Below are 12,716 nucleotides of genomic sequence, written 5' to 3' on the forward strand. Positions count from 1 at the left end.
AGAAAAGCCTTAGTATTTCAAAAATTCAAAGTTTTGTAAACAGTTAATTTATAATTATGACCATATCAATGATAATTCATGTCAACACAGAAGTGCTGACTATTGGGCTGGTGACACCCTCGGGGAATAAAAACTCCACCAGCAGTGGCATCGACCCAGTGGTTGTAAATAAACTCATCATAGATACCAGGACCGAAATTCTGCATCTGCGCCAGACGCGCGTTTCGTCTACAAAAGACTCATCAGTGACATCAGACTCATCAAAATATACTCATTGTTTGGAAGTCCTTAACGAAGGATTTTTCTTTCTAAAATACTTTTCCATCCAAAATATTAAGTGACATTTCTAATGTTATTGTTTCAAAACTTATAATTGTACATAATATATGCATGTTGTCTTTTGTCAATCTCCTATAAGATGAAATAAAGTATGATGATGTGGGTAGGATAGATTTGATTACATTTGAATTAAATCATGTCTGTAACCATTCTCTAAAACTAGTTGACTTATTTGTGTCTTCTGGTCATCACATGTTTGATTTGTAAATCAGATATTTGTATAATTACTTTTGCATGCATTTTATCAATTACACCTATAATTTTGTTTGATTTAATAAGATGACGGCGTCCTTTTTTCCTTGACTTCTTTTAGTGAAACTGATGTTCTTTACTATTTGAAGTAGACATACATGTATACAATTGTATATAAAATAGAGTATGTTATCAATTTAATCGCATGCACTTAATATATATATAGTTAATCATGGGCTTGTTCAGCACCAACGTACTTTTAAAATATGGGACTTAACTTTTTTGTGTGCTGTACGAGTTTATTTTTTGGATGGACCCGCCATGCGCCCTAGTGGAAGGATGATTGTAAAAAATATACTTCTAAAATGTCATCTTGTTGACAGCAAATTAATGCAAATTAAAAGTACACGATACGCCTGTGGAGCCTCGGTTGATGGGGGAGTAACGTCCTGAAAGAACTTACAGATGAATGTGAATGGGAAATCAATGTCGTCTTTAAATAGCAAACAAGATGTGTTTTCAGTGATTCATTGCTTTGAAATTCTCACCTGTATATTCATTGGAAAATGCATGCAAAGGTGCATTATGCAATATCTTATTTACATGTCTGTATTAAAGAAGTGTCGGTCCACATAGTACACAGACTCACTCAGGTCACAGATGCAATAGTTAAATACAAAACTTTGTGTAGGGATTAATACATTGTGGTTCGATCTTTCTTTATAGAAACAAAAAAATAAGGGACGGCATTCAGAATCATTATTCACATTCTTGAAAAGATTTATACATGCGCAACGATCATGGATGTTTTGGAATTTCGTGACTGCGAAGTACAATACATGTTTTAATTAAAATTCCTTCCCCTTCCTAACTAATTAAATCATAAAATTGTTTATTATTAGCCATGTTCATGATGTTGATGTGCTGTAATCAAACTATTGATAAAAACAAATAATATCCCAATGTATTCTGATAAACAAGCAATTAGAGACATACATAACATTCCAATTTTTGTTTACTTGGAGAATGAAATATGAGTATATTCCTAAACAAATTTATTTCAAATAATTGGGTGTAGATTAGAAAATATCTTCCATATCAGATTGCATCTATTTGCGTTGATAAAAAGTTTAGTGAAGAAAACTTGCTGTAAAACATTAATCGTTCATTCTATGAAGTTTTACTACTCCCAATCTCAAAATAAAGGAAATGTGCCGATTTCCATGTCTAGATCATTTTGGTAAATTTATCAGCCTGTATATATAAAGTCTCCATTGAGTGGTAGTAAATATATCTTTGTGACACTATACAGACTAACCCATTCAGGCATTGCATGGTCTATTGTCGTTTCTTGCTCTCTTCCTAATACATGTAATAATCCACCCAGGATAGACCAGATTAAGTAGATAATACACACTTAAACTGAATTTTATGTTTAATATTACAAAATCAATATTTACTTTTTACTTATACATCTATAATGGCGACATTTTTACAAAGTAAAGTCGTGATCATGACATATAATATTTTACATATTATTGTAAGTAAAGTTATAAAACCAACAGGATGCCTTCCGCATGTTTAGAAGAATGTTGATTTCGATGAAGATATAATACACATCCACTTCAATACTTTACATATAGATTTTTCCGCCTTTGTAAGACTTATATCTATATTTATAAATACATCTAAACATTCAATAGTAAACATTCTTTAAAAAGTTAACTAAATTATTTTTTTCTTTCAACAAATCGAAAACTAAATACTCACAAATTTTGGAGGCATCTTCGTAGGACGGATGCTTGAGGAACTTTTAGTGATGTAAAAGTTTGCACACGTCGGTAAAAAACATTTTGCACACGGTGCGCTAATACTATGTTATTTTGATTATAAAAAGGGGGGTATGTGCTACTAACAGAGAAAAATTGAGAAATTCGGAACTTCTCCTCTGTAAAAATGAAGTCGATTTTGAAGTAAATTTTAGGCAAAACATTTATATCCCCTTTTTTAAAGTTCGTTCGTTATTTTAAATTATGGGAATAATCTGTCTAATATTTTTTTATAATGATGCATGTTTAATATTGTATCAGATATATACGAACAAATTCGATACTGAATTCTATCGGACAAATCGGATTAAGTCTTCCCTTTTTATATATGATTTACAAATCCTAACTACCATCCACTTATAATGAAACATTCAATAAAAAACAATTAACACCGTATTATTTAAAAAAAAAATATATAAATTCTTGAGGAACACGAATAAGTGCTTTGTACTAAATTGCACACGGTCAGCTCTTTCGTTGGATCCTGTAAAACAATAAAATGAAGCAATCATTAATTTTTAAAAGAACATTTTAATGCTAAAACTTGGAAATTACGAGTTCATTCAACCTTTCAGTTTGTTTTGTTACAGTAAGAATTTCATGGAGAATATTGTAACGGAAGCACGCGTGACCATGTATGTTGCCTCGTATTGGGATATAAAACATCCCTTGATATATGTCAATGAGACAGCAACCTAACGAAACAAATAACCAGAGGTTATCTTATGGTAAGAAATCCCGAATCTGAAAAACTATGAGTAAATTAAACAGAAACTACCTAAGATCTACCAATAACATCACAATTCATCAAACTTACAAGAAAAAAAACCTTAAGAAATGACATAGTACAACATCAAATGAAGCCCTGACTTTGGACAGGAACATAGGATGTGGCGATGATTGAACGAATCCCTATTGAATATCTATGTAAAGAAAGAGGCAGAAGACACCATCGGGAAATCATTAAAAAAAAATCAAGAAATAACCAACAATACCATGAAAAAAAAGACAAAAAACAGAACACTATATACACAGAGAACTAAATAACGAGCGACACGAACCCTACGAAAAACCGTTTTTTTTATCTTTGTTATCAGAATATTTGATGTTGTATGAGAATTATTCATTATAAAGCATAAATATTCAAACTCTCCAAAAATTCAAGTTAGAGAGTATTTTTGGACCACCTGCCAAAATTATTCAGAGCCAATGCAAGATCTGAACATACACGAAGCAGAGTGAAAGAAAGATTGTTAACAGTTTGTATAATTAATATAAAAATAAGGGAATATGGTAAGATTGCCAATGAGACGACTATCCACCAGAGTTTAAATGAAGTGTGTAAAAGCAATTATAGGCCACCATACGGCCTTCAACAATGAGAAAACCCCATATCGTATAGTCGGCTATAAAAGGCCAAGACATGGAAAATGTGAAACGATTCAAACGAGAAAACTAACGGCCTAATCTATGACAAAACAATTTACGAAAAACAAATATGACAGACAATAACTACACGCTCCCGACTTTGGACAGGCACATAAAGTATGTGGCCGGGTTAAACATGTTTGTGAGCGCTCAACCCCCCCCCCCCCACATCAGTAATAATTATGTTATGCGATTTTACTAGCATTTTAATATGAAACAACAAACTAACACCCAACACATTAGGTTTGGCTAGCATGTACCAAACAAGTTTATATCTATAGAGGGAAATGGTAGCATAATACGATGTCTATTTTTTTTATAATGATTGGCTATGAGGCCATCATTATCAATATTGTTAATATTTACTTTTGACCAATATAGCAGTCAGCAATTTCTCGGTTTGTATAATTATAAGCTGTAACTCGAGTCTTTCGAACATTGGAGTGTAGACAATAAGAATTTAGCTTATTGCCTTGCCTTCCTTTAAAGTTTATTCTGGATATTTTATCCCGTGAAATGGTAATATAATTTATTTTGATTGATCAAGATTTATTCAGGTAACAAGTGAGTACATTCTCTCTAAAACAATATAACAGTATACAGATAAATCTTGGTTTACTAATGAGCTATATATACATATATATGTATAGGAAAAGAAATGCGTAAACTGCAATGATCTTATACGCAAGTCGGCATGGTTAATCAAAGTGCTGAAGTACTGTACATCGGATGACCGCAAGTTCTGGTGGATGGTCACAAGCACTTGTCTCAGAAAAAAATATCACATCTTTATAGCTGAAAGTTAGGTTAAGGTACATAGAAATATTTTTTTCTGAGACAAGTTCCTGTGTGGGTGATGAATAAATGACAGGGAATTCAACCTCACCGTAATAACTATTATATTGTAGTGATATAATCATTTGTAATCAGTATACTCTAGTTTGTTGTAATATATTATATTAATATTTGTATAACAGGTTTATATAATTTTCATCCATTTGTATATCATTTTATTCTACTATTCTAATGATAGTGCAGTGTAAGTGCATGGTGGACACTCTTCTGTAATAATTCGTTTTTCTAATAGATTGGATTTGAGTAGGCATTCATATTTTCCCGCGTTTGTTGCAAAACGTTTTTGAGATATTCTTCCGCATGCGTTAACACAAATTTTCGGTATACTTGATTTGTTGTTGATATATATATTTCTCTCGACAAAACATTTTCATATCATTTATCTATGCTATTAAAAAATATTTTCATGAATATTTTTTGATGAAATTAATATATAACAAGCGATAAGGAATGTTATTTTGCACTCGATGATATCTGCGTAATTATACGAAATACGTTCGGTTATCAGTCAAAAAGTCACGTGGGTAGAAATGTCTGCGGCAATATAACACCGGAATGCCCTCACGGTCATCCGCTGTAAAAAGGATTTTATTTGCTGAAAAATAAATAGCAGAGAAACAGATTTAACAAAATGAAAATAGGATAGCAAATTAAAGATCTTATTATTTTTGAAAATGAATTCAACCCGATGCATATACTATAAAATGAATGAAATATAAAAATAAGGAGATGTGGTATGATTGCCAATGAGAAAACTATAAGTCACCGTATACGGCTTTCAACAATGAGCAAAAACCCGATACCGCATAGTCAGCTATAAAAGGCCCCGAAATGAGAGAGCAAGAAACACTTCAGACGAGAAGACCAACAGTCTGATTTATGTACAAAACAAATGAACGAAAAACAAATATGATATGCAGGAACAAACGACAACCTCTGAATTACAGGCTTATGATTAAACCGAAAAATTGGTTTTGCAGTATTTCTCCTCTCCAGATTAAAGTTTGAGCGCTATTCATAATTAAGATAATGAGGATAAATGACCAACTAAATTTTATCTTTTAAATACAGACATTACTTAATGTGAACATTGGAAGAGGGAGGAGTCGTCGAAGGAAAAGCGAACAGTCATTTCGCGACCTTTTATAGATTTTTATGCGGATTACTCACTGTGAAGATCGTACGGTGACATATAGTTACTTGTTAGTCATTTGGTCTCTGGTGGAGAGTTGTCTCATTGGCAATCATACCACATAATCTTATTTTTATATTTCAGTAATGTATTTATTAAAAATGATACAATAATTGATGTTATAAACAAGGCTACATAACCAGATAAAATAAGTCATAAAATGTTGAAAATGTGCCCTGAAATAGTAGCAATACCCCTTCAAGTAATATTCAATAAAAAAAGGCGATAACTCATTCTCACTGCCCTTAAATTATCGCCCAATATCTATCAGACCGAACATTTAACTTTTGTTGCCGGGGAGGGGCACGGGCTTTATATCGGAACATACTCATTTTCCCCCAACATTAATAAAAAAAAACAATTTTTATAGCACACAGGAACAGGATTTTTTTAAAATCGATATTGTTTTTTTTATTAGTAATTTCGAATAAAAGATATATTATGTGTGTATACTAGCATGAATATAACCATCTCCAAAAGACCACAAAAACTGAATTGTTTTTTTACATAAATCAAAATAAACACAAAGCAAGTCCAAAAAAGCAAAAAAATGACCTTCAGTTTTTTGCTTGATAATTAATATGTTAATTTTGGAGATAAAGTATATTGTCAAGTATTCCAATGGGGACTAACTGTGCCCCATTTAGTTAGTAAGTTTTGTCTTTACTGTTATGAATTGCATTGTATAGCTATATTTTATAAAACCCAAACGAAACAACACTTTATCAATATTGTATCAAATAACAGCAAATAAGATAACTAAAGATAAGATAAGAAAATTTATTTATATAACTACTGTACAACACTAGCTCGAGAGAGCTTTTAACCGAATATAAAAACATATAAATAACATAAAAGCAATAATAACAACATACATTACAGACTCAAAATTTGGTATTTATATGTGAAAGACTTGGTTAAGGGACTTATCATTTTATTTTTTTTATAAATTCAAAGTTCAATTTTATCTCTAATGAAACATTTGTGAACTTTTGAATCTTCAAGTATATCCTACATATCATGTGTGTCAAAGCTAAGTTTTTTGCATGTTAACATTTTGGCATGTTAAATAGAGGGGGAGTGATATTTTTTAAAAATGTTTTTAAGGGGGGGTGGGGGGTAAAATAAAAATAGTGAAATATTATGGGAGGATCAAGAAAATTTTATATGTTTGATTTCAAAATGACCAGTCCCCTCCCCTTCCCAGGTTACAAAATGATAAGTCCCTAAACATGTTTGAGCAAACTTGAAGTATGATGAAAATGTATCTACTAAAAATTTGGAATAAGCACTAAGAACATTTAGAATTATAGATACAAATCATGATAAATTTAATATTTAAAAAACTAAGAAATTTGTTTTAAAATTGAGCACTGAAAAATAAGAATATGAGCCACTTTAAACATAATAAGAAATCTAATATTAAAGATCTATGTGGTAATTAAAAACTAAATAAAATGAAGCATGAGCGTTTAACTGTAATCGAAGCGTCTGAAGCAAGCAAAAAATAAAAATATATTTAGCGAAGCCAGACCACAGATTTGAATAAATTGAAAAATTTGGTGTGCTGAGAATAGTTCCAAACTAGGACTCATGTGGCAATCACCTCTATGAGTCTCCGCTTAATAACTATGCACAGAGACAAACATAAACAGAGTTTAACTATCTGCAGGCTGAGCAACGACAGTTCTAACCATTCCAGGACTGAAGCAAACTCTTAATATTAAAAAAAAAAACAATATTTTTCAGTCCTTATGGTTTGGCAGGCTATTCTTGAGTGAAGCAGCTGCATATCTGAATGATCCATTACCGTATATACTAGTTCTTACCTGCGGTATGTCCAGGATGTTACTTTACCTAAAATTATATTTTGAGTCCTTTGGATTGACAAGGTCACTCAAACACACTGGAGCCTAACCGTTAAGGATTTTTTTTGTTTCAAGTGCCATTGTCCTGATTCTTTTCACCTGCACAGTTGTAACCCTTGCCACATCTAGAAGGGTATCATATGATGAGGTATAATCCTCATTTACAAAACGGAGTGCTCTCTCCTGCACTTTTTCTAACTTTTTAGAGTTAGTTTCCGTGCAGAAGTGTCACGTTAGAGGACAAATATTAAAGTCACTTAAAATAAAAGTATGCAATATTGTCAGTTTATTTAGTCTCGATAACATAGACCCAGTCGTTTAAGAATATTAAGTTGCTGTGACGCCTTTCTGCACAAGCTGCTGATATGGGCATCAAAGTTCAGTTGATAATCGATATCAATACCAAGCAGTTTGACAGTTTCCTCACAAGAAAGAACACTTTCTTAGATTTGAATGCTAGGACTTTTTATCATGGAACCAAGGATTTGTATAATGCATACAAATCTTTGGTGTAACCTTGATATTGTATGTGTTGTTATTGTTACAAGCCCAACATGTGCAGACGATATTGCTTTCTTGAGTAGCCACCCGTCAGAACTTCAAACAATGGTATCTACCGCTATCTGGCATTCCAAACCGGACCGTGTAACGCTGCACCCCGAAAAAAAAAATCTGTCATTCTGAATAAATGCGCAAAAATGGATAGTTCAACAGTAAGTTCGACATTGGAAAACACCATGATATACCCTTCCAAAGAATCAACCCATCTAGGAATCATAAGATCAGAACTAAAAGAAAACAACCTTAATATTGATGCTAGAATGAGCCTATAGCCAGGAGGACACTTTATTCTCTTATAAGAACCGAAGTGCATGGAACGAATGGATTAAACCCCGCAACATCTTATAAAATATCCAGTGCTAAGTTTTACCAAGACTGATTTATGGATTGGAAATTTTACCATGCACTAAACAATTCCCAGATGGACAAATTAAATAAATTTCATTTAAAGAACTTGAAATGCTTCCAATCTCTACCTATCAGAACAGCAAACTGTGCAGAATTATTACTTATTGGAGCATTGCCCCTTAAGGCAGAAATACACAAAAGGCTAATTTCAACTATCTCAGATATAAAGAAAGGCACTGTAAAAGCACGACTAATTACTGGAACATATCTCTTACAAAGTCTAAAATATAAATATTCTGGAGGAAAGGAAGCACCTACTTGTAAATGCTGTGGATTGAGCGATGAAGATGACATTCATTTCTTGCTAGACTGTCCGGCGCTATTTAAGCAAAAAAAAGAAGCTTTTCAAGAACTGAAAATATATACAATAAACATCATCGAACCACAAAATTGGAAAAACACTTTCTCAAAGAAAAAAGATATTGTACAGCTTGTAATCGACTGTATCCGGCACTACTGTGCATTATTCAAAAAGGAGGACATTATCAATATCCATAATCTTTCGTCAAGTCTATGTTATAAACTTCATACACATAGAATCAGACTTTTAAAGCTATAACTCGGATATATAGTATACAAGGAGATGATTATAAACTGACATTGTATATAAAGTGGCTACTGAACAGTGCTTGGTCAGATTTTTGTACGCATCATGGTATGTACAGATAAACAAGGAGTGACAGGGTATTCTTCCTGCTTAACTTATACTGTATAAAGTATCCTTTTAGATTTTAAGCCTTGTTTATTCCAGCTTAACGTTTACTGTATAAAAGTATCCTCCTCAGTAGATTTTAAATTTATTCGTATATATAAATTTAAAAATGTATTTCCCCTATTAATACAGTATAAATTTGTCCTTTTAGATTTTGAATTTACTAGTATAAACACGGATACTATATAAATTCTTGGTATGAATAAATTTTAAAATTATGCGACGCGTTTCAATACACATACACAGCTGTATGTGGTGTTCCATGATTGGAAGAATGTCCATGCAATCAGAAGAAGAATTTATTATGTCGGCAAAAAGCTCGACAGAGATTATGTTTCTAATGTTCATGTAAACCCGACTTAAAATAAAAATTAATATTCTATTAGATTATATTGTGTTTTCTGTGATTATTCGACTCGTGTTGTTTTATTTATTTTTTCGTATTGTTCCCCCTTTTCTCTCTCTCCCTAATTCCGGAATTGTATCGGAGTTTGTATTGGAGTTTATAAATTCACACATGCTTCTTCCGGTTTCAAAACGATTGAGCAATCTGGAAAACTAAGAAATTTAATCACACAATCAGTTAAAAACGACGGTATATCTATTTTATTTGACAATATTAATCATGCCTAAAAAGGACAGAGGTAAAAAGAAGAAAAGTGAGTTGGAAGAAGAGGACGGCGATTCAAAATTAGAAGAGAGAATGGCCGGTCTTGAAATGGATGAATCAGAAGAAAAATCAAAGAAAAAGAAAGAAAAGGTAAAAAATTGCTTTGTATTACTCTTTCAGGTCGTTCCGGTCCAAAACCGTAAGGCCACAAATATATCCGAACCAAAGTCGATTCGGCCAAAATCGATCTGGCCCCATCAAAAAAAAAAAAATATTTTCTATTATAAGTATTTGATTCAGACACTAGGGTAAGTGGCAATTTGCACATGAAAAAGTTTCATCCCTTTTAGGATTCTCTGATTTGGCTGTCACCAGAATCCTTATCAAGAAATTTTTTATATAAAACTATCTCGCCTTGACACGTGCCTTTTATGTCTACAGCACCATTCTGTACAACTGAAACAGGTAAGAATACACTGTATCGTTATTTAGTCCAATCCAGAAAAACAGTCACTTAGACAACTTCCTGTTTGGGTCATCCGGCGCCAAAACAAAGGTCATCAGTAACGAAAAAATTTAGAAAGCGAACATTTTGAAACTTTGATAGATTATGATCCACTTTTTCGAAACCGAAATTAAAGTAAAAGAAATACTTTGTTTGAAGTGTTTACGATGGTTTAAACAGGTCTCTTTAAAAAGTATTATGCATGATACATTGTTTAAACAGGGCCCCAGATACAACTGGATGAAAAAGTTGTGTAATTTCAGAACTTACCCGGGATGGAATAAATAGCGATAAGGTGTATGGACTAGGAGTCATATTAGCTTTTCAGAATCCATTAAAATTTTGAAAATACTTGCCTTAAACGATCATAGATGGCCATATTGTTTTGTCTCTAACCTGTGATGTTTATTTAGTTTTAATATGAAAACTAAATGTAAAAATCGTAAAGGAAAAATTTTATTTTCCGGATAGTTCTTGCCAATGGCACAGGAAAATCAATTTGTTGAAAAACTGACGGAAAAGTTCTATGCTTTACAATATCAATCAAATTTTTCCCAAATTGTAAGTATCGTTAGTCTCTTTAAACACTGTTATAAGGAGGCAGTGTTCTCCCCAGATATTTCATTTAGCATCCTGGTAAACAGGGGAAATTGAAATACCATCTTGTTTCTATAAATCATAGCATCACATCCATAACATAATCTATAAGAAAACCACTTCAGATAGCATCACATTTAAGATTATAGCATCACATTTATACCATGATGCTAAAAGGCCCTGGGGAGAACACTGGGAGGTATTGCCATCAAGTTTGGAAGTTTGGCTGTACCTGTAGAATTCTTATTACAAACAGGATATCACATACAAATTTTACAGTGATGTTGTTTATCATGTTTATAGAGCCTGTAAATTAAGATACTTTTATTAATCTAAACTTGTTGATCCTTTGAATCAACTTATCTTAATCTTACTGTTTCAGTTTAAAGGCCATTTGCTGTGTTGAAATGTATGTCAATAAGATTTCATTTCACTTTACAAATGTATTTGTATATTTTTCATCTATTGTCAATATCATTGCATAAATCTTTAGACTTTGATAAATTTTCCTGTTTGTGCAGTAGACTTCTGGCTGTCCTGTTTTGCAGGCATGATATGGTTTCTAATTTCATCGTAGAAATGTTTTGGTTTGATACATGACCCTTGAGGTTAAATTTGTCTCGGATGATATCAGCATATTAAAAATTTTTGAATAAAAATTGTTTTACTACCTGAGATTACATGTATATACCCAAGATTTTGGTATATTTATTATTTCCTAAAGAATTTTTGAATACTGAATTAGAAAGATTCTTCTTACTTTGTTTTCAATGTTTAACAGTCCATGTACAATGTATATTTCTAACAAAGTCTCGCAAGGCAAGCCTGAGCAACTTTTTATGCCCCCGCCGTAGCGGAGGGGGCATTAAGTTTTACCCTTGTCCGTCTGTACGTACGTACGTACGTACGTACGTCCCGAAATTGGTTTCCGTTCTCTAACTTGAGTTTGCCTCAACCAAATGTTATGAAACTTATACACAATGCTTATTACCACAAAACACAGATCAAGTTTGAATTTTGGTGGCGTCACTTTAACCGATCTAGAGTTATGCCCCTTTATAAAAGGAAATATTGCAAAATTTTTAGTTTCCGTTCTCTAACTTAAGTTTGCCTCAACCAAATGTTATGAAACTTATACACAATGCTTATTACCACAAAACACAGATCAAGTTTGAATTTTGGTGGTGTCACTTTAACCGATCTAGAGTTATGCCCCTTTATAAAAGGAAAAATTGCAAAATTTTTATTTTCTTCTAAATATCAAGTTTATATAATATATTTTTAAAATTGGAGTTATCTTCCTTTGACCATGATTATAGTTGAATCAACTACAATCAATGCTTTATACAATGCAATGTTTAATTTTGACTTCCACTGATAAAACACAGATCAAGTTGAATTTGGGTAGTGTCACTTTTACCATTATTGAGTTATGTCCCTTTATAAATAGAAAGATTGCAAAATTTTTTAGTTTCCATTCTGTAACTGAAGTTTTCCCCAGCCAAACATTATGAAACCTATACACAATATTCATTACCACAAAACGCAGTAAGGATCAAGTACAATTTTTTTGTTTCAGTTCTCTAACTTGAGTTTGCCTCAACCAAATGTTATGAAACT

At 32.3% G+C, this 12,716-nt stretch overlaps 2 protein-coding genes across 8 annotated transcripts in view; both read left to right on the top strand.

Annotated features, from left to right (window-relative positions):
- The window catches only part of LOC127727854 (F-box/WD repeat-containing protein 5-like), a 125,061-nt gene that overhangs the window by 58,092 nt on the left and 54,253 nt on the right, over positions 1 to 12,716 (top strand). The window lies entirely within an intron of this gene.
- The window catches only part of LOC127727853 (ATP-binding cassette sub-family F member 1-like), a 63,408-nt gene continuing 60,564 nt past the window's right edge, over positions 9,873 to 12,716 (top strand). Inside the window, exon 1 of the mRNA XM_052234972.1 lies at positions 9,873 to 10,144. Within this exon, the coding sequence (XP_052090932.1) occupies positions 10,010 to 10,144 (135 nt within the window). The 5' untranslated portion in view covers positions 9,873 to 10,009. The remainder of the gene's footprint in view (positions 10,145 to 12,716) is intronic.

Source organism: Mytilus californianus, unplaced genomic scaffold, assembly GCF_021869535.1.
Source record: "Mytilus californianus isolate M0D057914Y unplaced genomic scaffold, xbMytCali1.0.p SCAF_2, whole genome shotgun sequence".
NCBI lineage: Eukaryota > Metazoa > Mollusca > Bivalvia > Mytilida > Mytilidae > Mytilus > Mytilus californianus.